The following is a 25,115-nucleotide window of genomic DNA, read 5'->3' on the forward strand; positions in this document are numbered from 1 at the left end:
CAGAAGTCAGGGCTTCAATTTTAACAGCACTTTCTGATTGTCCACTGTATTGTATAATAAGGCAAGTGAGGTGAAATACTATACACAGAATAATAGAACAACTGAGCAACTGTGATACTACTTTGCAAAACAATGCATAGCAGCAATAATTACTGTACTATTCTTTGCAAAAAGTTTGCTGTGATCAGGCTCTGAAAATAGGGCTGAATAACGGCACCGAAATTGTAGGTATTGCAGCATAATTTCATGACCAGCTGTTTATTACAAGAAAGCTTCCTTTTTTTGTGGCATAGGACTTCATGTTTTTCTCTGGCTCAGCTCTCGAGTAGCACAACCTTGTGCCTAACCTCTTATATAGAAGTGTATTGGAAGGCAGATGATAATAGGTTTTTAGCATGTACTGTACTCAAACCACAAACCATTAACATTTAATCTAAAAAGCTTGATAGTAATGAAGACATCAAGATAGGCATTGTGAAACAGAAAATCATTAGTTTTTCTCACCCATAATATTACATTGCAGCATATAGTAACACAGTTGAAAAATATTTATTTCACTTCTGCCCATATACAAATTATTTTAATCTAATTCCTTCCCTACCACCTCAAACTCTCTAAACGGGGTGAATGAAAGTCACATCAATTTAAATCAGATTTACTGATATTTATTTCCATTTTAGTTCAACTATCTTGGAATTCCAACACATGTCCAACACACACAAGAATACAAATAAATAGTCTCATACAACATTGTAATTTTTAAATAAAGACTAATTCCCACCTAGGGCTTTTACTATGGATTTGTTACAAATCAAAGTGAATTTTCCATTTTTAAATATCACTAAGATCCAGTTTTATGAAAATATAGCCTCAGAAGCATACTATAGGTTCACACACTCCTTTCACTGCCTTGCAAAATACAGTCTCCCCAACCAGTCTTCCAAACGAAATGCCCTGACAAAAGTATACAATAAAACTTCAAAAATAAAGCTCATGGCATGCTACTTGCTTGGAATCAAAGGGTGAGTCTAAATTGTATCTTGCTTTGAGTAGACCAGTTAAAATTAATGGGATAAATCGCTACAACTACAATTGGATTACTTTTAAGCAGTACTAAGTTTGAATCCAGATCAGGGCATCGCAATCATAGACAACCTACCGCTCTTTGGAAAACAGCAAAATATATATTTCTTTTTCATGTCACATAGGTCACTACTCATCCAAAACTCAGCATCAGTCCCATTAAAAATACTCCTTCACTTGTAATAAGCAAACTGCCAGATTCCTGCGTTCCATACTTTTTTTCATTGGATGGAGAGCTTCAAGAACCAAGAGCTTCTACTATACCTCTAGATAACTCCCACCTCTGAAATGGAGCTCTGCCAAGAGAGTACTTTGAACCTTTGCCTTTAGATGGATACAAATCAACTGTATAATCAGATGATGTTCTATGCGCATGGGCCCATAGCAGAGGTCTGGCGTCATAGCAGTTGCTGATGAAGAATCTCCCATACCATTTTTTTTCGATAATAAGGCATATGAAACTGCAAAAAGAAAACTGTCTTAACATATTTGACACTTCCATTTAGCAAACACGCTGTCATCTTTATTTTATTTTTACTTTCCTTAATAACAAATGTTCTCTCAGTAACTGACAAAGCATACACGCACATAAAAGCCAGAATAAACATTAAAAATGAGAATCTACCAGCCCAGGATATAGACTACAAACGATATAAAAATAGCTATTTGACACAAACCAGTAAAGTTCTATTTCTATAAATTATTGAGACTAAATTGTTAAATACCTAGGAGAAATTATTTTGCCTAGCACTAGAAATATGTGCATTAAGCAAGGCTACTTTGGAGAGTGCATTCACAGAATGCATGGCCCAGCTTAGAAAGTTCTCTCTAACATTCATTCAGTCTAGATAGGTACTAGGGAAGAGACAGTCATTTAGATAATGGCCTCAAGTCAGTATCTAAATATCTAAAAGTCAAAGCCAACATTTGTATTGGGCTGGAAAAGATTGGTAGCTGGTGCAACTATTAAGGTACTAGCATCACATGACTGTAGCAGTCAATGCCTGTTATTGATCTCTGTTCTGGCCTCTGAAGATCCCAAACTGCTTTCAAGAGGTAACCCTTGCATGCAACACATCACAATGTTCCAACTAGAACATGGGCTTGTTCCCCCTCTCCAGATATAGGTGGCAACTGGTATATTAACCAAAGCTGATAACAGGAGCTCCTAATCACTGAAGCAATTTGTACCTTCAGTGATAACACAGAATCCAGGAGTATTCCAAGCTGCACACCTGAATTTTGGAGGAAATTTTAACTTCTCCCACCCCCTGAACAGGTTAAGCACCACTCAACTAGGCAAATAAACCATCTTTAGATTACTGCCTCCTTACTATACCGACTAAGCTTTAGTTTCTAGCCCTCACCTAATCTTAACTTGCTCAATACAGGATACCTTCTGCCTCTCTCAGATTAAGTAAAACAGATAATATCATCTACATACTGATAACATGACCAGTGGCACAGCTGTTGGCAGGTACTTACCAACATGAACACATTACATTTGTGCTCTGGGACTTTCAATGGCTTCCAATTAACACTTGTGCACAATTCAAAGTGCTGATTTCACCTTTAAAGCCTTACAGTTTGGCACCAAGGTCCTTCTCCACTCAATATCAATCTGCCGAATGCAGAGCTCCCAAGAAAATCAATTAGCAGTCGTTTTCTGGGAGACTAGGGGAATGGAGGTCCCTGTTTTCATATGATGGTGCTGATGCTATGGACAGCCTGCTGTCTGAAATCCAATCAGCTCCTATCTTGCTAAGCTTCAGGAAATTATTAAAAACAGCACTTTTTAAGACTTACAGATGTCACCTACTATTTTTATTGTTTTTTAATTGCTTGTTTTACAATCTTATTCATGTTTTAATTACTATTGTTATATAAAATTATTAATACTATAGACGTTTTATTAAGATTGTAAACCACCAAGAGTTCCTTGATTGTGACAGTTTTAAAAAAACTAATAGCTGATTCAGGATATCATGCTTCCTGGTATCAAAACCAAAGTGTAATTCAAAAAAGCCAATAGCGTGACGTTTGTCATCTCCTCACAAAAGGGAAGCCAAAGTAGTTTCTATCCCAAAACTAGTCCCAAAGAGGAATCCAGATGATCAGCTGAATCTAAAAATGCTTGAAAGTAATTAGCAATTCCAAGCTTGAGCATCTTCTTCAAGAAAGGGATGGTAATAATCAACCTACTGTTTCTATCACAGCACTAGTAATGAATAAACACCTATCTCAAGAGGCAGAGCAGGAAGAAAAGAAAGTTATTTCCTGAAGCATTTCAACTCACCTGTGTAAATGCAATGGGTTTATCCCTAGAGATAAAGTCTGCAAACTTGCAAGTAAATATTCCACAGTCACTGCCGTTTAATTGCTGCGGAATTTCCTAAGATTGAGGAGAAGAGGGAATATGCAGGAAGACCTATTAACTTCTTGTTTTATTTAAATTACAGATCATTGAGTCCTAAGAGGTTATAATACAGCAATAGATCATCAACCAAACAGGCATCGAAATTGCTTGTTACATTTCAAAAGAATTAGACAACAATCCATACTTTAAGGAACAAAAAATTCCTAAAGGTGGACAATCTCAGCCACGTATATCACTTGAAGTTTTAGAACCCTTTGCCAAATTGAATTAGTTCAAGATAGCATTTTATTTTTAATAAATGAGCACAGGTTTATGCTGGAGATTCAGAAACTACACAAATGCCCATTTAAATAGAACTTCCTTGCTTCCATATTTTGCACTTAAATCAGGTCTATATAGTAATTCTGGTTAAGAATCCATGATTTAGTAAATCAGACCTGCACAGCCTCTCTTGCCCAACAACATCCTCACATACCTCAAAGTGCCTTAATATGTGTTGTTTTTTAAACCACAGACCCATTTCATGTGCAACAAGGAAGCTGTGGTTTGAAGAAGCCACAACTGAAGCACTGAAGTAAATGTAGAAGGGAAATTGGGATGGGTGAAGACTAAAACATTTATTCCTAAATTAATAACTGAACCTTGTTGAATTGACCATTTTACAGAACTTGACATGCATAGTAGAAACGAAAAATACAACAGTTGCACATACATGAGGCTTCATACTGTAAAGTGTCCAAGACGAAACATTAATATCCAGTTTTTTCTTGGCTTTACTTTCCTCTTGCAGATATTGTCTGTTCAATAAAATCATAACAAACAAAGGTAACATTTTCCTAAGAATCAGATCATCACTCTTCAGAGCTAATAATGTTTTGCATGATGTATTTTTAATACAGAAGGTGAAAAACTATCCATCCAAAGTTTACGGAAGTCAACAGAAGCAGTGGTTCATTTTATCAATCAACTAAAAAAAGTAAAAAAGGATACTTTTTTGTACTACCAGATATCTACTTACCGCAATCTCATACAGATCCTGTTGCCATTTTGTCCCATTGAATCAAAATATTTGATAGTTTTTCTCCTCAAATCTATAACCTACAAGAAAATGAAGACTTTAAGAGATGCTGACAGGCAACCACCACATTATATCCACCCCACCCAAAGAATACATTCAGAAAAGCCAAAATGTATTTACCACTAATGCCCAATGTACTCTGATATGAATAGGCACCAAGATTATGTCATACTGGAATAAGTCAACTTCCTTGGTCCATCTTTTTACTGCATTATAGCCTGTAGAACTTAGCTTGGAATAGAAGAAAGTACTGAAAGCATAAAGTACTGGAAATCCTGGCATTTTATTTCTCTCAACCAGAAGATTCATATAGAAGTTAATGACCTATAAACACAGAGAAGAGAGGAGATGAGAGGGAGGAAGAAACACACACCCACACACACATACCCCTACAGCTTCAAATACAAATGTACTAATAAAAAGCAATTCGTTCTCAGGGCTATTTTTCAAGAATACAGATATTCCTACAAAGCCTAAGTTGTATACAGGTAGTCCTCATTTAGCGACTGGCTTTTTACAACCATTCACAGTTACAACAGTGATGAAAAAGTAACTTTACAACCAATCCTCTCATTTATGACCTTTGCAGGTCTGTAAAGCAAAGGAAAGCTGAAGTAAGATCACAAGCACAGTCAGTTTCCCTTAGCGACAGCTTCACTTAATGACCGAATTGCCGGTCCCAACTGTGGTCACTAAATGAGAATTACCTCTGAGACATACAAGAAGCTCATGACGTTACAATTCAGGACAAACTTATAAGACAAAAAAGGGAACTGGATCCAGTCCAGGGGCCAGCTCCAGCTCCCATCTGCCCTGGGTAATATCATGAAACAAGCTTAAAGAAGGAACACATTTTTGGCGCATTGAGGAAGAAGATGCCCACTGGACAAATTGTCATGAACTAGATGAAATGGTACTTTGCTCCCTTTCCATCTATCTCTTCTGAAGGAAATTATAAGCAGAAAGGGATCAAGATGGCTTCACTCAACATTTTGCAAGCCAGATGTACTGGCCTGATGGGCCAAATTAAGCCTGCAGATCAGAAGTTTCCCATCCCTGTGATAGGACATTACAGCTGTTTCTACAACAAAGGACTAATGAAACTTTAACTAATAATGAGAACATCTATTTTACCACATCATTGAGCCACTGCTGGTTTCTTAGTGTTTGAATGTCTCCACGTGTAATATTCAGCTTGAAGGCACTAGTCAAAATTTCATCATCTTGACCATAGCTCAGAGCATTTGCTATCTCTTTTTCCATATCCTGGAAGAACATTTTATACTATGAAGTTCATAAGCAGTTAATACCTGACAAAACAAAACTTATTCATTCTGGGGAAGTGAGGCAAGGGTAGAAACAACATATTCAGGTTGTTTTATCTTGTAAAGAAAAAAATGAGCAAACACAAACATCTTATTTGCAGTATACCATACTGAAAATAACAGTTTGGACACAATCTAATTTGAACGGTTATTTCTTAAAATAAGTTACATACCTATTCTGGGGACAATTAAGACAGAACCATATCTGGAGCTGATTTCAAGTAAGCCTAGTCCCATAATGCGTACCTCGGTAAAGTCAGGGAGGCACTCTGTAGCCTTGTCCAAACTCAGATACTTTTCTCTTATCTCAACCAGAGAACGCGTTCTGCATGACGATTCTTTCTGGACCAGGCTTAATCTAAGTGATACTTCGTCTGATAGATCATTTCCCATCAAAGGCTGCTTTAAGCTCTGTAAAGCAAATGGAAAAAAAAGAAGAAACTATATCATCAAAGTCTGTAATTGGATTGTTCATGGAAATGAAACATTCAAAAGACAAAGAATCCCAGTGCCTTCAAAAGCATCTTTATAACAGTAAACAAGCAAATTCCTTTCCAATCAGACTGGGAGAAAAACAGGATCATTCAGTTGAGATACTAATGTCTTTTCATGCACTGAACTCTTGAGGCTTATAAGAGTTTTGGCTTATAAACTAGATTTTAAAAAAGGAGGGAGAGAAGTAATGAGTTTATGGTTTCCTGAGGTTGGGACATAGGATAAAAAGAAGGCTTAACTCTTCTTCTGCCCTATGTGGTTAACTTTCAGGAAAGAAGAAAAGTTGAAGGATTTGTTCCTTCCTTTTCCACTCCTGGAATATGCCCAGCTACCTGACTCAAAACAATAAAATGCTCAGGTTTGGGGCTGGCGATTAGTTCTCTAGCTCTACAGGCAACAGCATGGAAGGTTTTAGCAGAGTTGAACGCAGGAATCTACCTTATAACAGACTGTTCATCTGGTCCAATATTGCCCATTCTAACAGTAAAGTTCCAGGGTCTGAGTCATGATCTTCTACATCACTTTCATATTTGATTTTTTAAACTGGAATACATCAGGGACCAAACTTGAAATCTTCTACATGCAAATAATGAAATTCATGTCACTGAGCTATAGTCTCCTCCTATTTGTTTCCTTTTCATTCTCCCCTTTCCCCCCCACACCCGACAACACACACTTTAAACCATCCTGAACCTACAAAACTCATTTCCCAGCTTAACAGAGATTCTCTCTGTCTCCTCCTATACTAAAGAGAATCAAGCTAGGGCAATCTTGATTTTTTTTCCTCCTTCCATCCTCTCTATTTGGGCTAAGCTGCTGTTTACATAACAGTAACTGAATTCCTTCTTCAAGGCCATTTCTGCACTATTCTACACACAGAATTGCTTTTCTTTATACTTAAAACAGGATCCTGGGGGGGGGGGAATCCTCTGTAGGATTTTCTTGAAATTAGTAATATTAATTTGGAACTCTTTTATCTCGTCTCATTATATAGCAGACCAGTTGCATCTTGGAATCTACCCAGAGTGCTGAATTTTGGGGGGAACAGTTCTTTTTCACTTAAATTGTCAGTAGTATTGTTGTGATTTGGGAGCTCTGTAATTTATCTTTTTCAAAGTTAATATTTGCAGTTTAATATTTAAAGTTAAGAAGGATTCTTCATCTTTTTAACTAATTTTGACTTTTTTACTCTCTGATGACATTATTTCCCAAGGAGGGCAAAAAGGGCTTTTGTTTCTTGTATATTTACCTTTAAATCAGTAACAAAGCAGCCCAGGGTGTGATAATAGCCCTATCCCTCTGACACACTAGGGGTAGGGGCTAGGATACCAAATGAGGCTGCTTTAGAAAGCAGGTGATGGCAACAGGATCAACCAAGCCACCATCCCAAAACAGAAGAGAGGGCCAGGCTGAGAAGACCCAGTGGACTTCTGAGAGAGGAGATTTGAGACTGCTAGCTTTCTATTCTATGGGCTCATTATCAATACAGTTAGGAAAAGGACTAAAATGGAAAAATCAGGATTCTGAAATGAAAGAAAAGTAACACCTGGTTGAAAATTTTCAGAAGAACATCCAGAATGGTATTTGAAAACTGATGACGGCATTCTAGTATATCATAAAGCAGCATCATTGTGATGCATTTTATTTCTTGTAACTATTTTAATTACACTATGTTGACTAAAAAATTTGAATTCTAAAAATATATTAATAATGTGCAAAAGAGAAAAGACAAAAGCTTCAGGTCTCACCTCCTTTTTCTGTTCTAATACCTTTTCATGTCCGGTTGTTCTTTTTGCTACTGTTATTGATCTGATAGAAACATGGAGAGAAAGAGGTTACTGGGAATATTCCAAAGGTAGAAAGGGAAAACACTTTTCTTATCAGAAAGAATTGTACAAGCTAAGCTAATACATTCCTATAGCATAACCCTATTAATTATAGTGGAACAGTGGAGGAGAAAGAATGAAGCAGAACTAGATTATTTGCTGTTTCTACATAAAATATAAAATAAAATCAATGGCTCATCCTTTCACACAAACATGTTATCTACTGAAGGATTAGAAAAACCACTAAGCCAAGTAAAAAAGGATTTAGGATTAAAAGTTTGGTTCAAAATTTAAAATATCTAACCATTTTAAGTAGTACAGTGATGAGAGAAAGTCTGTTAACACATCAGAACTATCTGTGATCCTGCAGCACTGTGATCTATAAATAAGATCATACTTTCATCTAAATTGTATTATTACATAAAGAAATTCTGATTAAAGACCAAAAACATGATACCATATTATGATCTACTAAACACACTATGCCAATATTCATTTTCTTTTTAAACACTTTGGTTGCCACCAATGGAGTCTGCCGTTCATGACATAGGTTTGCAGAATGATGTCTTGATCAAGAGAGACCTCACAGAACTTGGAAAAAGAGTTGACAATGCCCATCAGACTGGGAGGGTTACAAAATTTCAATCAATGGTCAGGCAGAAAAGTGTAAAAATGGAGAAGATGCAACACCACTGTTATTCTTCCCAGGAGTGGTTGTCCAACAAAATTCACCCCAAGAGCAAGGCATATAATATTCCAGAAGGTTGCAAAGAATGCCAGGGTAATAGCAAAGGATCTACAGGCCACTCCTGCATTGTCTGATGTCAGTGTTCATAAGGCCACCATAAGGAAAACACTGAACAAGAGGTGGTGCTTATGGGAGAATATCAAGGAGGAAATTATTGCTATCAGAAAGCACATTGCTGCCCATCTTAAGTTTGCAAAGGACCACCTGGATGATCCAGCAGGCTATTGGAACAATGTGGTTAGATGAGTAGAAAGTCGAAGTTTTATGCATTAAAGAGAAATATTATATTAGGAGAGAACCAAACTCTGCATTCCAACAAAAGAACTTAATTCCAATTCTGAAGCACAGCAGTATGGTTTGTGGCTGCTTTGCAGCCTCAGGACCCAGACAGCCTGCAATCATTGAGAGAACAATGGATTCATTGAGGGAACAATATAAGTTAGTAGCAAATTCTACTGGAGGATGTCAGGGTATCTGCCTGTGAGCTGAATTTTAAATGAATTGGGCTCATTCTGCACAACAATGATCCTAAACAGAACAAGTACATCTATAATAGAATGGCTAAAGTAGAAGAATTCTGTGTTTTGAGTTGGCTGAAACAAAGCCCTAGCCTTAACCCAACAGAAATGTCACGGCATGATCAGAAGCAAATAGTTCATGCAAGAAAGCCCAAGGTATCAATGAGTTGAGGCAGTTCTGTATGGAAGAACGGGCCAAAATCCCTCTGTGCTGATGTGCAGGACTGATTAATGGGGACAGAAAATGCTGGGTGGAAGTCAGCACTGCTAAAGAAAGTGTCACCAGTTACCTAATGTAAAACTTTATATACTTTTTCTAATAAAAACAAAGTGTTCAATAAAGTTGTAATTCAGAACACTGTTTTTGTGTTGTTTGTTTAACTAGAATCTCTTTATCTATGAACAGGACTCAGATAAAGCTCAGATCTCATTGTAAGTCACAGTACTACAGGATAGCTTTCTCTCATTACTGTGTATGTTTGACTGGAGGAGCTCCAGAACAGCACTGCCAAATGAAATGCTGAAAAATTATATTACATCCACTATATTTTCAAAATACAGAAAAAATATTAACTAGCTCTTCATTTAATCTGTCTCTCCAAATAGTATAATATATATTATAGACTACTGCAACGCGCTCTACATGGGGCTACCCTTGAAGAGTATCCGGAAGCTTCAGCTGGTCCAGAATGCAGCCGCGCCAGCCATTTTGGGTGCCCCTAGGTCGGCACATATAACATCTTTGCTGCGCGAGCTGCACTGGATGCCAGTTTGCTTCCAGGTCCAATTCAAGGTGTTGGTTATCACCTTTAAAGCCCTACACGGCATGGGGCCAGGTTACCTGAAGGACCGTCTCATCCCCATTACATTGGCCCGCCCCACCCGATCATCCAGAGAGGGCATGTCGCGGACCCCATCCGTAAGAGAATTTCATCTGGCGGGATCCAGGAAACGGGCCTTCTCTGCAGTGGCCCCTACCCTCTGGAACATCTTGCCCCCGGAGGTGAGGCAGGCCCCTTCACTCCTGACCTTCCGGAAGGCCCTGAAGACTTGGTTCTGCCATCTCACCTGGAGAGGGAAAGTGGGTAACCATTCTTGGGGGTGGCTCACACCCTAGGGGCCCTCCCACCAGCTTGGAATTTTACACCCTCTTGGATTTGATCTTTATTTATTGCATTTTATAATAATTGTAATGGGTCTGGTTTTATGAGATTTTAACATTTCTGATTGGAGTTTGATTTTATTGTAAACTGCCCAGAGTCCCTCTTTTGGGGGAGATGGGCGGTAATTAAATTTGAATAATAAATAATAAATATTGTAAGTATCTACTAAAGCTAATATGTTACACCCAATTCCAAATTTGCTTCACTCTGAACCAGTATGTCTCTATCTCTTATAGCACAAATGCTCATGGCAGAGAGAAAAAGGTAACTTGAGAGATATATAGAATAAATTCTAACAATAGCTCACAACTATTTAGATGTCGGTGCTTTGCTCTCCCAATTATGACACTTTATGCTAATAGGCACTAGCCTGGAGAAAAGTAGAAAAATGAAACCTGATACACAAATATTTTCTAGGTTCTAACCTACTCTTAAAACCACAAATTATAAATCAATGGACTTTCACCTACCTGCTCACATCTTTTTTAGAGCCCAAGGGACCAAAGTTTTTGACTCCTTAAAAAAAAAGCATATAATAAATGTAATTCAGTTGCCTTCCCTACATATTAGTGATATTTTAAAGGTGTGTTGGCTGTCACACACGTTTTACTGATATATTTTCAGTTCTTAGTAATTTGCCTAGAAAAGAAGGCTTTTTAAAGAAGTATTTGGTTATTGATACAACCCATTCCCCATAAACAGGAAGCAATTTTAACTTGTTTGATCTGCTGATAATAAAAAAACCCTGCTGAGAATAAAGGAATGGGCAGGAAGTGCAAATGATTGCAGATACTGCTGTTGAAAAGCTGGGATGCTTGAAGAAGAGACCTTGTTGAAGAGGGGCTGCTTAGTTACAAACAGGACTTCTCAAGCCCACTTTCCTCTTCCTTTTGCCTCATTTCCATCCAGTACATTATCTTCTTCTCAATGCAGCCACCTCCTCCCTTTCCTTACTTCTATTCTTTCTTTCTTTTCTTTCTTTCTTTCTGCTGGAATGTGAGTGAGATCGATTTGTGCATATAAGAGAGAATAATTGTTATGTGCAGATGAGAGATAAATTACCTTTGTAATAACATCTTACAGGCCTTCTTAGTTCTTTTTGGGTGATGGCTTCTGACATATAGATGCACATATACAAAAGTGCATAAACTTGTATGACAGATGCGCTTTAATATTAAAAATTCCTCAGAATTAAGTTTTATATTTTAAAATAGTACCAAAAATCAGGAGTATGGTAGCACTTTTTCAGACTAACCAATTTTATTAAAAGGCATATACTTTTTTGAACTACAGCTCATTTCATCAGATGCAACAAAGCTCACTGAAGCTTATGTCTATTAGTTTGAAAAGGTCCCACCAGACTCCTATTTTTTAGCCACCACGACTAGCACAGCTCTCTTCCTCCAATATATTGCCTCCAATACTTCCTGCCTATTCCTTTATTCTCAGCAGGGTTTTTTATTATCAGCAGATCAAACAAGTTAAAATTGCTTCCTGTTTATAGGGAATGGGTTGTGTCAATAACCAAATACTTCTTTAAAAAGCCTTCTTTTCTAGGCAAATTACTAAGAACTGAAACAAGACCTTTTAGAAAGAAAAAAAAAGGAATTTATCTTTCTTACTTAAATAATCAGGATTACCTAGGTATCAAAATATATTGTCAATAAAACTTTTCACATATTTGACCCATTTCCAACAGGAATAAACTACCTTCTGGGGCTAGTGGGCACATTTTAAATTTTGATAGCACATTAGAATGATAAATGTGGTCAACAGCAAAACTCCCACTTTATTTATTCATTTGATTCATAACCTGCCTTTTGTATAGGCGATCAAGATGATGTACATTATGTTCCCTCCTCCTATTTTTCCCTGCAACAACCACCCTGTAAGGAAGGTTAGAATAGAATGAGAGGGAACAACTGGCCCAAAGTCACCCAGTGAGCTTCCCTGGTCCAGGGAGGATTAGTGTCATGTTCACTGTTTCAATGTATCTGTAGCCTGTGAGTCTGATAATGTTTTAGAATAGGCAATCATTACAATTAGAAGCCGTGCCTCCCTGCTCCTAGTCCAATCCCTTCGCCACACTGGCTCTCACGAAAGGCAAACTAATGAGCATCCTTTCCACCACTCTGTCTAGCCCCAGATCTGGTAGCTAAGTACACTCTACCACCTCATCGTACGTTTGCCTTTTTTTCTAGGCAAGTATATACACTTCAGAACACATCACTGTGGTGCAGTCACCCTCCACTCTTATTTTAAAGAATGCCTACGGGGCACAAATACATTACAGGTAGTCCTCGACTTATAATTGGGACAGCAATTTCCATTGCTAAGCAATGAGGTTGTAAAGCACAACCACATTGCTTAGCAATAGCAATCCTGCAGTCCCAGTTGCCATCATTAACCAAATCCCACGGTCATTAGGCAAGGCAACTTCCTGCCGGCTTCCCACAGCCAATGTTAATGGGAAGCCAGAAGGAAATTGCAAATCCCAGGCCGGCAGATGGGTAAGTGGCTGCTGCTGGGTGGGGGAGGGAGCAAGTGGGTGCAGAGTGATGTGGGGGTCAGGGAGAGTGCGCAAGGGTGAGAGGGGGTGCGTGAGAGGGAAGGCGCAAGTCAGGGAGGTGCACAGGGTGTGTGACAGGCACAGCACAGGTCAGGGAGTGTGTGCAGAGGTGTGTGAGTGGCCAGCACAAGCACAGAGAGGCTGTGAGAGGGTGCACAGGTGGGGAGACTCATCCCAGCAACTTGTAAACTTCCCTGCTTTCCCACTGACTTTCTGGGGAAGCCGGCAGGGAAAGTTGCAAATTGCGATCCTGTGATCACAGGACACTGCAACCTGTCATAAGTGCAAACCAGTTGCCAAGCACCCAGATCACAATCATGTGGGTGCTTGGCCAGCTGGAACTCCAAGGACTGGTCATAATCACCATTTGTTCAGCACCATCATAACTCTGAACAGTCGTTGAATGAACGTTCATAGGCTGAGAACTACCTGTATTGACATTAACTTTTCCTTTTTTTAAAATTAAAGGAATCTAAAAAAATTCTAATCAGATGAGGCATAAACCTGTTGAGTGTCAAAAACAATGTCTGCAGGCAGCTATGTCCATAGGAATCATGTTGCCTACTTCAAACTAAAAGTAGATATACCTCATTTCTTATTCGTTCTCTTAGAAAAAGTAGTCAAAGCAGGGAGACTATTAGCATCAACCAGGGCTGTAGGCCAGACTGGGAAGTGAAAAAAGTATCCCCAGAGGAAGCAATGTCAGACCACATGTACTTTTACTATGAAAATTGCATGGATGCGTCTATGAAGTTATCAGGAATTGAGCTTGACTTGAAGGAAATGTTACTTTTTTTGAAAGTTTATATGATGCTTGATACTATTACGACGCAGTAGAATTGTGCAATGCTTTGGATTTGATTTGGAAAAGGTATTGGAATACATGGAAGTACCTCCCTCTCAGCAGCTAGTCAATCCTGAAAAAATGCAGTTGCTTTAATGAGCTACAGATAGATGCTGGATTCACACTTGCATGCTTTCCAAAACACCTCTTCCAAACTGAATCTGCCCTGTGATGCAGTTAAGAAGACAGAAGAGTTATTTTAGATGCAGAAAGGGCATCTTTACAGATAGAATAAACCAGTGTGGTGTAGCAGTTAAGATGCTGATTATGGGTTTGGATCCTCACTAGATGACTGGGCAAAACGCTGCCTTTCAGCCCCACCTACTTCATTGGGTAGCAATTGTGGGGGAAATGGAAGAATGGATTGCATCTTCAGTTCTTGAAGAAAAGGTAGCATAAAAAAAATCTAGCAAATAAGATAATTGAGTTTGGTGTTGAGAACTCAAAGATGTTGAGATCATTTGGATTAGGTGATTAATCTTATCTAGGTAAATTACCTTAATCTACTAGAATATATCAACTAAAGTAAATGCTTATTGTGAGGCTTCCAAGTTATTCTGCAGTATGAGGGAAAATACTGTGGAAGTATTGAAGATACAACAATTGGAGATCACCTTTGTAAACTAACAAGGGAAAGTGACAGACCTTGAATTATAACACATCAAATGCTTACCAGTGTGAAATGTCAAGACAAGGTTGTAAATAAAACAAATACTGATAACTGAAGTACAAAGGTGAATATGCCACTCACCGTACAATTATATTTTAACCAGAGTATACAATCACCTGGTGTTTTTATTATACTTTAACTTTTTTCTTTTACAGTAACTACCCATTTTTTAGAAAGTTTCCAATCCTTCATTTCACATCCCACTTACAGATTGTAACTCATCTTGTTGCTATGTACATTTTTTCACTATTATTACTTACCATTTCTTGGCATTTCAGATGAAGGGATGGGATCAATCTTTAATGAGCCAGGGGCATAATCTCGGTCACTTTGTTCAATGCATTCAAAAGAACAGCCATGAATACAATTAATATTTTGTAAAGGAAAAAGGTGTTGACAGTAAAACATGATACTGAATTTAAGCTACATTTTAAATATTGCATACCAACACATTTAATACTGGCATTTTAAAAAATCATTAATAGGGTTATATATATTCCACAGATTTGAAGGATAAAAACCTTTACATAGATAACAAATAGTATTTCACACTTTAACTTGGGTTAATATGACATGTACTGAAATAATTGCAAACAAGTCTGAATTTATAAGAGCTTCAAATCTGGCTTAGAAATACTTATCCATAGTTCAGAGGTCACTCATTAGAGGAAACAGCTTAAATATGAATCCTGGCTTGTTTTTCCATGTGTGTGAAGGAAGAAGATAAAAGGTAAAAAAAAAAAAAAAGGCCCCCTAGTGGACATTCTAGTTCATTAGCCATGATTTAAGTTTAGTGTTGAATATGAATTCAGCCGGTACTTGCTTTATATACTTTAGGATGGTATTTCTAATTCACAATACTCAGTCTGCAAAATTCCAATTACTTTTCCAATGCCTGTTGTTTCATTTCCTCACTTTAAATATTATTTTTCTGCAAGAACTTACTTATAATATTTTGCTGCTGCAGCAGTAGAGTGAATTTTAAGACTCTTTTCTTTTTCTTGCTTAAGTAGTTCCTTGTATTTCTCTTGCTCCAGTCTCTGAACTCCCTAGAAAAAAAGATCATTACAATTATTTATCCTTAAAACTATAAAATTTGTACTTAAAATTCGTATTTTAAGCATACTCCTTTGTACTATGCTTGAGATTTCCTCCTCTAAAACAGGGGAAAGCATTTTATCAATTCTCTTATATACACTGCCCATAAAAAAAAACCCAGACATCTTTGCAATAATCAGCTTACAAATAATTGTTTTAGCCCTTATGATAAACACACACACACACACAAAAGGAAAAAAATCATAGATAAACAACAGAAGAACTGGCACCCCAAATTATGTGGTTCCAATCTCTACTTCCTACCCACCAATGTCAACTCGAGCTAGGCAACTGGATTGCTGGACACTCCAACCTCAGGCTGATGCTTCTGAGTGCAGGTCTCTCTGTCCATGACTTGATTGTGGATGAGAGGGCAAATTGGCAGGTGTTTCTGAGACCTAGTTGGATGAATGGGGGATCCTCCTTGTTGAGATTTCTTCAGCCAAGTTCTGTATTTTGCATCAGTCCCAACTCCGAGGCACAGGAGCTGGTGTCTATCAGAATACCTTTGGCATTGTGAGAAACACTATTCCGCAGGTGCAGCAGATATGAGGTTATACTTGTGAAACTGGGCCAAAGAGACAGGCTGGAGATGCTGCTGTTGTACTGTTCTCCCAACTACATGATAGCACCTTTTCCCAAGCTGTCTGATCTTATTCTAGGAGTGGTTATGAATTCAGTCAGACCACTAATACTGGCAATTTTAATCTCCTCCCTGGGTTTGAAGAGCGTTCAGAAGCGTTTGGCAGCCACAACAACTATGGACTTATCCCATCATCAATGGCCCAACCTACATCACTACCTACTCGTTAGAAGTGGCCTTTCCCCTGCAGCAGATGAGATAGGATCGGATTCTCTTAGCAGTCTCTTTCTCATGACGGTGGGGTTACTGGAGCCACCAGACCCAGCAAGGAGGACAGACTTATTCAGATGGCTTACTCCAGAAGCCTGATGGATCTGGAGGGGTTCCAGACAACACTTGGGGTTTTCCCAGAAATCTGGAGGGCAGTTATGTTGAGTCCTTTGTTAATCCCTGGAACAGAAAGGCTACCAGGCCAGCAGAAGGATTGCGTCTAAACAGCCTCTCTCAAGCCACTGATCCTGTGCAGCTCCCTAGTTTTCCAAAGAGCTCCAGGAAATTAAGCAGGCAAAGAGATGCCTGGACTGATGTTGGTGGAAAATAAGAAGTGGAAACAGACATGGGATGATATTAAATTTCTTTTCACCGTTATTGAATCTGCAGAATGTTAGCCAGCTGCACTTAGTGTCCTGGACCCTAAGGGAAGGATGGGCCAGAAAAACCCATAAATATAAATTGTGATTGTCTGACCTAACATTTCATGAAAATTGCTTGCATTCACTTCAACCTGGAAACTGAATGGATGGAATCTATTGAGATGATAGAGGTGACATCTTTTGAGATTACCTGAGGTGGTTTCGAGCCTGTGAATCTTGAGGAAATATCTCAGCTCTGCCACCTGTGGATTGGAACTCTGGCTGGTTGGTGAGGCTAGGGAAAAGACTGGAAGCTGGATCTAGCCTATACAGTAGTCAGTGGGACTGCAATTATATAGAGGGCTCTGGAGGAAACAGATTATCTGGATCCACAGTAATCTAGTTTCAGACCTGGGCATGAGATGGAAATTGCAATGGTCACTCTCATGGATGAAACGTGGAGAGACTTGTATAGAGGGAATTAAATTATCCTCTTGTGGGGAAAACAACCCTGTGAGGTGATGATATCCAGTTATACATTACTACCCCAGCCCAATCGGGGATGCATAAATCCTGTCCTAGTATCTGGCAACTGTCAAGAGTCTGGATGGGGGGGAAAACAGCTAAGAATCAATTCACGCAAGACAGAGTGGCCATTAAGAATCCCTCTTTTGGGGGAGATGGGGAGTAACAAAACTTGAATAAATTAATTCAAAAGACTTCTCATGCTAGGACTATGGCATTTTTATTCTTGAAGGTTGTGCTCCCCCAGATACAGCAAGCTCACAATTGGGGGTTCTCCTGGACTCATGGCTCTGCTTGAGAAGTAGGTGGAAGTCAAGGCCAGGAGGACCTTTGTCCAGCTTTGGTTGGTATGCCAGTTGTGACCTTATCTGGAACAGAATCCACTGAAGATGGTCACTCATGCCCCAAAGTACTATAACTTGCTCTACTCGTAGAAGCCCATGTACTTACTGGCTAGTGATGATACTGCTATGCCACACCACTGCTATGGGAGCTGAATTGCAGTGATATGGCTCAGGGCCTAGGTATCTAGGAGACCATCTTTCCCATATTGATTCTGTCTGTCTGATCTGGCCAGCCAGAGAGCACCTACTAAACATCCTCACCTATCAGGAGTTTTAGTAGGAGGGGACCTAATGGTGGGTGTTCAGTGTAGCAGTAGAAAAAAGGAGTTAATCGTTACTAAAAGCATATTGCAATAACGAATGGCCCTATGGTTCCGCAACAGGTCACTAGGGATTCCCTGGGAGATCATGATTTACTTAAAAAATTATCTCAAATTTGGGCAACTTCACATTAAAGAGGTAAGTTTCATTCTTTATTTTTAGTTTAAGAACACTGTTAATGAATTTATACAGGCCTACACATGAAATGAATATAATAATTTTGTAACCTCTGGCCTGTATTTGAACCTGAATGTGCAGGGGTTCCCTGAAGCCTGAAAAATATTTCAAGGGTTCCTCCAGGATCAAAAAGTTGAGAAAGGCTGGGCTAGAAGACTGGAAAAAGGCAATGGTATAATGGCCAATGGAATCCCAGTGTCTCGTGATTCTTGAAAATAATGCCTAGAATTGATTGAGCAAGTAATCAATTTCCTTAGGCAAGAACAAAAAATTATTTTGGGCCAGTCACTCTCTCCCAGTCCAGCCCACCTCACACAGTGGTTGTTGCAGGGAAAATAGGAGGAGGGAGCATTAGGCATGCCACCTTGAGTTGCACAAAATAAAGGTGGGATAGAAATCTAATGAATAAATAAAATCAAAATTATTTAACACTGAATGCATAATTATGTTAAAAGATCCTGAACATACCCTCTTGCTGCATAAATTTGACATAATAATTGATTGCAATAATCAATTAGTACATTAAGAAAGTATCAGCCACTTAGGTCTGGTTAGCGTAGCCTTAGACAAAAAGATTTAGCAGATGTATGTATATCTGTGTGCTTCTGTATTAGTGTGTTTGTGCACATATGTATACAAAAAGCACACATTTAAAGGATGAAACATAAAACTGGACTATTTACTTAAGTAAGAGTTCTGGTATTAATACTGCCAACATAATTATGGATTCACTATTAGGCATGAACAGAATGTCAGCAGCTTCTCTCAAAGATCAAAACAACTGAACCACACACACAAAAACACACTTACAAAAGCAAGTGGTCAAAAGCAACAAAAATAAAGTACGAAGTACCTGTCATGGCAAGAAATATCAGTTTATTGGTGCTTGGACATGCGGTGGAAGTGTCTTGATTTTAATCAAAATTCTAATATGGAATAAATATTACATAAACTCTCCCAGTTTCTATACTGACCAAAGTGTGTTATGGAATTCATAGAAGCCATGAATCTTAATATAGATCAATAAATTTTAACATACATTCTGCCTGAAACAAACTGTTTTCACATCAATGAATCAAGCACCACATTCAAATATTTTGAAGGCTGCTATGAAATATGATTTAAAATACAACTGCTATGTATCTGTGGACTTGCCTCTTCCACTGTATAATGAGGCTTCCTTAGATACCTTCCAGTCTCTAAGGCAGAAGATTCTAATGAATGTCTGCGAGTAGCATGCCTCCATGGCCGCAAATCCTCTTGAAACACATTATGAGTTTTCTTATTACTCTTTTTGGAACTAAAGTCATCTCTAGTAGAAAAAAATAATACCAAAATTAAACATACTGCTAAAATCTGCAAGTCAATTTGGCTACAACATACTATTTTGGAAAAGGTACATATTTTAGGATTGCTAAACAAAAAATACTTTTTATATTATTTCAGTCACAATCATTCAAGCTACTGGTATTTTGTACATAAGAAATACTGGAGAAAGCATAACCTGATTCTTCAAAATTTTTCTAAATTCACATAATGTTAAAGGGCCAAATGTATAAAGAGTTGATGCTGACCTCTATACAATTTAGAGGCAGGCAAATTTCCTGTAGTATTTAATCTTCATCCCTAAATAAGAACTCTCTGCAAGGCAGGGCTATGTCACAGGTGCAATGTCCAACACAACATCTTTTGTGAGAATATGCATTAATTCTCCTTGCATCCTGAATTGAACACTGTACCTTGAAACTTACAATAAAGACTTCTGGGATGATTACTCACAACAAAATCCCTCACAGTCCTCCATAATAAACAAAATGTTAACCCCAAGGAAGGATGCATATTAGGAAAGCTCTATTTTTCTTCTCATTCTTAAAACAATCATCACACCTTTAACATTAAATGAGAACAAAATTGCAGTGCAATGAGTACAAAATGCTTGAGATTACTATCAATCTCAATGTAATTATTTACAGGGTTGATTTGCAAATGTTTTCTAAACTACAATACTACTTTCAGGAATGAAAGAAATCATATGCCACATTTTTGTATTACTATAGGTTTAACACTAATCATTTATATAAGAGTAGACAGAGAAAAAGCTACAAAAGGGAGTACTGTAACGGCCATGTGTTCTAAGAATTTAATTCTGTTAGCCACCAGAAAAAATTAAAGGTTTTACCTCAGATAGGTCACAGCAATATGAGAGTCAGATGCTACATCTGGATGAATACAGGTACCATAACTTGCTTTTTTATCTATGGAAAAGATAGTAAGATTCACCACAACTGACTCCACAGACAACAGTAATCATTTTGATCTTACATGGGTCTACTCCAAAGAATTATTCAAGTCTGCCATATCAAGGGCACAGCAAAACTCATCCTCATAGGCAGATGTATTGGCTAAGAATGGCTATACAAAGCAATCCACTGAATCTGCCAACAATTGACTTATAAGGAAACTGCAGCATTCTAGAGCTCTTTTCATCAACAGATCTAAACACAAACACAGAAGAGACACATACTAGGGCACAGAAGAACTGGAAAAGCTAAATACATACATGACACACATGAGAAGGATGAGGTAAAAGAAATCTCCATAAATACTGTAAAAAACCCAGCAGAGACCCAATACCTACAAATAATGGACTAGCATGAGTAAGGGTAAATCACACTTTAGTCCAAGTAAAATCAATGGCTCATACTGACTAACTTAAAGGAATTATAACACAATGAACTTCTTCTTACTCAAAACCAATTTATAATATGCTGTATAAGACTTAAGTACTTCACAACAAACAAAAACAATTACAACTATAACAAAGGAAGATGAATACACCCATTAGAATAACTGGATCTGAAATACAGCCACAGTGGTATCTATTCACTTACCAAAGTCACACAACTGCATCTCACAGTTAGGTTGCATCTGCTTGTCAGCCAAGGTATCAGAAGCATTTGAAAAAAACTTGAAGAAAAGATTTACATTAGTGTTACTCCAGTCATGTCAAATGAACAAAGGCCCTCAGCCACAAAAGGTTGTCTGTCATACACTGTATAGGTGCCATTAATAGGGCATTAGGGATTTTCCCATTAAGATCCACTAATTCATTCTCCAGAAGTGTAACAAACTTGCTTCACTGAAAAATATAGACCAACACCTCTCTGAGCTGCCACCTAAAGGGTCTAAAAGAGCATGGCATTACATATGGAAGAAGACTGTTGCTTTTCTGTTCAATTCGTAACAACGAAAGCTTTTTCCCACACTCACTGGGCATTTCTCATGCATTCCATTCAGCAGCTCTATACTCAATCTTAAGGACCAGCAAGAAGACTATTTGCTTGCTTTGTCTGTTTATTCTGAAGAAGTGAGGGGAAACAGAAGAAGATAACTTTGCTCAGGAGGTACCTGTGAAATAAGGCAGAGGTAGTTAAGATAGTAACACTAGGACTGCCAACACTAGCCTGAAGTCAATTCCCAGACACAGAAGCTCACTTGGTGACTTTGGGCCTATCACTAACTCTCAGCCCAACTATTTTCACAGGAGAGAATTGCAGAAAAAGTATTATATATGTCAACTTGAACTTCTGGAAGTGATATATTCCACTCACTCTCTACTTAAGTTAATTTAATCATGTTGCTATTCCAGAAGACAAAAGATCACAGACCCAAGGATACAATTTGCACACCAAATGCATACACTTTTTTATTTTTATCTTCTCAAAAGGCACACAAACCTCTTTTGTAGCTTCAGCATATTGATCTCCAACCTGAAGATATTTAGCTGTTAACTGGGATGGTAGCTTAATCAGACTGGCAATTCCTTGAGTTAATATACCAAAAATATCTGGAAAAAGTTAAACATATTAAGATTATATTTAGTCAGAAATGTTGACCTTGAAAACAAAACAACATCACATTTATAAACAAAAGCACTCGTTTCTGAGTTCATTTGATTCATGTTGTACATGAATTTTATTCTGAATGTTATTCTTAAATTCGCCAAAGTTCATGTAATAAGAGTTCAGCAATGTCTGCAGCAAACTATGAGACTAAAATGAACACACGCATAGGGTGATGTCATCATATAAATGCTGCAACAGCATATTTGCATTCTGATTTCTAATGCAGAGACTTAAGTTGCAGCTTTTGTGTAATTTGTCTCCCCTATCTCCCCCTGCAATCACCCATGTAAGAGTCCTTCCAGTAATAAAAGACTTGTCTTATAGTAGTGGAAGGATGTATCTGGTATGACAGCACTTAACACTTTTCTGTTTACAAACGGTGTATTGGCTAAAGAGATAGATTTATGAAAGTAGGTTGCCTTCGTGTTCTTTTATTGTAACCTTCTACAAATTATTGAAAGGGAAAAGTTTTTGTTTTCTATTAGTAGAGATCACTCAAGGTGTAAGGTCTTTATGGGTATCTTGGTTCAAATGTGATATTTACTCATTCATTCGGGGTACATATATAACACCAGATTCCCAAAACGATTCAAAACACTGAAGTGGTTATTATCTCTTTTATTAGATCAACCCCACCTGCAGTTATACAAAAGATATCCTAACTGTGGGAATCTTCAAAAATTCATTATAAAATTAAACCATGAGCAATGGATGCTGTCGATTATTGTTAAAGTCCTTCAGTAAGGATTTGTACCAGTAGATACTTGTGTGGTTTTAGAACAGGCTTGTTTTTTTCTAAAAAGACAAGTTTTATAAGTCCTGCTGTTCACATTCAGAGAAAGAGATATAACCTCACTTTTCTTGGAATGCTTTGCTTGCACCAATCCTACTCTTCCCATCTGGTGTTACTTCAATAGATGCCTTTTGTATTATATTGCTTGATAGCTATTCAATATTTTATTCCTTTGCTGTTCCACTTCCATATACAGGACAAGGCCATCTCCTTATATGGACATTATTTTAATAAATTTGCTTTATGTTCCAATCAAATTATGTATCAGCTTCCTGTGATTGCATAATAACATTTCTTACTTGCAATAAAGCAGCCCTCCATTACTTATGGCTTTAAATGTTAACAAATTAGTTATTAGGCTGTACAAAATATATTGAAACCATTTGTTTTGAATTCAAAACTGGTTGCTCTCACCTTTCCGAAAGTGTTCCAGCACTGTTCCAAGCACTCAGGAAATGTTCTAAGTTTGAAACAGCATTGTTTCGAGCTTAAAACATTTCCAGAATGGTTGGGCAGCATCAGAATAAATTTGGTGAGCTGAAAATTATTCATTTTAGTTCAAAACATTTTTCATAATCCTCTAATTATCACAATTTACTCTTGAAATATATGTTAAATCTCTGTGGACCAGGAAGAATAAAATCGTTTCGAATATCTATGAAGTTATGCTTCAGTCATGACAGACAGTTCTCAAGAATTATTCTTCAAAACAACCTACCCCAAATAAAACAAACACAAGAAGTGACTGAGTAAGCATTACCAAGTTTTTGCCTTTTTGCTTGCTCCTGATCAGGCCCTCCTATATATGACTGAGAACTAAGGAGAAAAAAAATAAATAAAACTGTTTAAGGAGCAGTAGTACTGACTAAAGAATTAGTTCACTTAACTATAAATTAAATGCTCATATTATTTTTAAAAAAATTCTCTACATCAATAACTGACATTATATGATCTATAATAATTCACTATATAATCTAAAATTATTCATTAGTACTCTGCAGAAAACTTATATGTATGCTTAAATCACATTAAGAATTTTTTTCCCAAAACTGTTGCTTTGAAATCTGCAATAACATTCTGCAAGTTGACATGCTGTGATATTACTTTGTCCTAATTTCTCTCATGTGTATCCTGCATCTGCATAAACATGTTGTCTTCCCCTCCTTCCCCCCAAACTTCATCCCAATTTAAATTTTACCTCAGTTTAGTAATTCTATGCATCTGATGAAGTGACCCGCAGCTCATAAACTCTTATGCCTTTTAATTAAATTGTTAGCTGGAAAAGGTGCTACCAGACTCTCTGTTTGGGGACCTCATCATCCAGCCAGAATTTTCCCATTCTCCGAACCCAGTCATGGAGAGGTAATAAATAAGGATCTAACTGCAAAACAAATATATCAAGACAAGTGAATGGGTCGAGGGAAAGGGAAGACTCAGGAAGTCAAGGCTGAAGAGAGCTGATGTGACGCCCACTTCAACTCTAGCTTGGGCTACCATCCAGGCGCTCGGATCCTTACGTTAAGTCTCTCTCGACTCACATCAAAATCTGAGATTTTCTGGGCAGCATCACGGAAGCATTTTGCCCTTGCGTCTTTCAGGGAAGCTTTGCGATTGCTAAGACTAGCCTACAGCCCTGGGGTGATTTCGCACTCTCACCTGTGATACCGTCTCTTCCGCGGTCGAGGGAAGGAAGGCTCCACATCCCGGTGACAAGAGGAAGGGGAGAATAACCAAGAGCGCAGGGTCTCAGAGACCCATTTGTACATAGGCCTCAGCCTCCACGGCCGGGCCGGAATTACGTCACAAATCGCAGACCGGCGCGTAGTAAATAGAGAAGTCCTCTTCCTACCACCGAGAAGAAGAGAGGTGTTTTTTAACCGTTCCCCTCGGTCAGCGCAATGGAGATAGTTGACTAGTGTCGTTCGCTTACCTCAGGCAAGTAATCAGGCACCCTCAACATGACTTGCCAGGCCAAACCAAACCACATTCTGGTTGAATATAACTCATTGTGCCTTCCAAACTCTGATTTGTGGTTTAGAAG

At 38.0% G+C, this 25,115-nt stretch overlaps 1 protein-coding gene across 1 annotated transcript; it reads right to left on the reverse strand.

The window, feature by feature from the left end:
- Positions 1–649: 649 nt before the first annotated feature.
- On the reverse strand, positions 650–24,892 carry SENP2 (SUMO specific peptidase 2). Its single transcript, XM_063306848.1, has 17 exons — positions 24,731–24,892; positions 23,835–23,890; positions 22,114–22,223; positions 21,268–21,343; positions 20,556–20,631; positions 19,532–19,688; positions 15,642–15,745; positions 14,957–15,024; positions 11,084–11,129; positions 8,107–8,167; positions 6,110–6,274; positions 5,673–5,804; positions 4,659–4,862; positions 4,479–4,558; positions 4,173–4,257; positions 3,380–3,475; positions 650–1,544 (listed from the first exon to the last, which is right to left on the reverse strand). Exons 1-17 carry the CDS (start codon positions 24,838–24,840, stop codon positions 1,482–1,484), a joined length of 1,689 nt encoding a protein of 562 aa, XP_063162918.1. The 5' UTR covers positions 24,841–24,892; the 3' UTR covers positions 650–1,481.
- Between the last annotated feature and the right edge of the window lie 223 nt (positions 24,893–25,115).

The sequence above is a fragment of the Candoia aspera genome, chromosome 6 (genome assembly GCF_035149785.1).
Source record: "Candoia aspera isolate rCanAsp1 chromosome 6, rCanAsp1.hap2, whole genome shotgun sequence".
NCBI classification, from domain to species: Eukaryota; Metazoa; Chordata; class Lepidosauria; order Squamata; family Boidae; genus Candoia; species Candoia aspera.

Bases quoted from the DNA above. Each gene is read 5' to 3' on its own strand.
- SENP2 (XM_063306848.1), bottom strand. From the start codon at position 24,840: ATGTACAAATGGGTCTCTGAGACCCTGCGCTCTTGGTTATTCTCCCCT. The intron at 8,168-11,083 runs GTAGGTGAAAGT...TGTTTCTATCAG, and splicing joins TCTAAAAAAGATGTGAGCAG to ATCAATAACAGTAGCAAAAA. The intron at 4,559-4,658 runs GTAAATACATTT...ATTTTCTTGTAG, and splicing joins GAGTACATTGGGCATTAGTG to GTTATAGATTTGAGGAGAAA.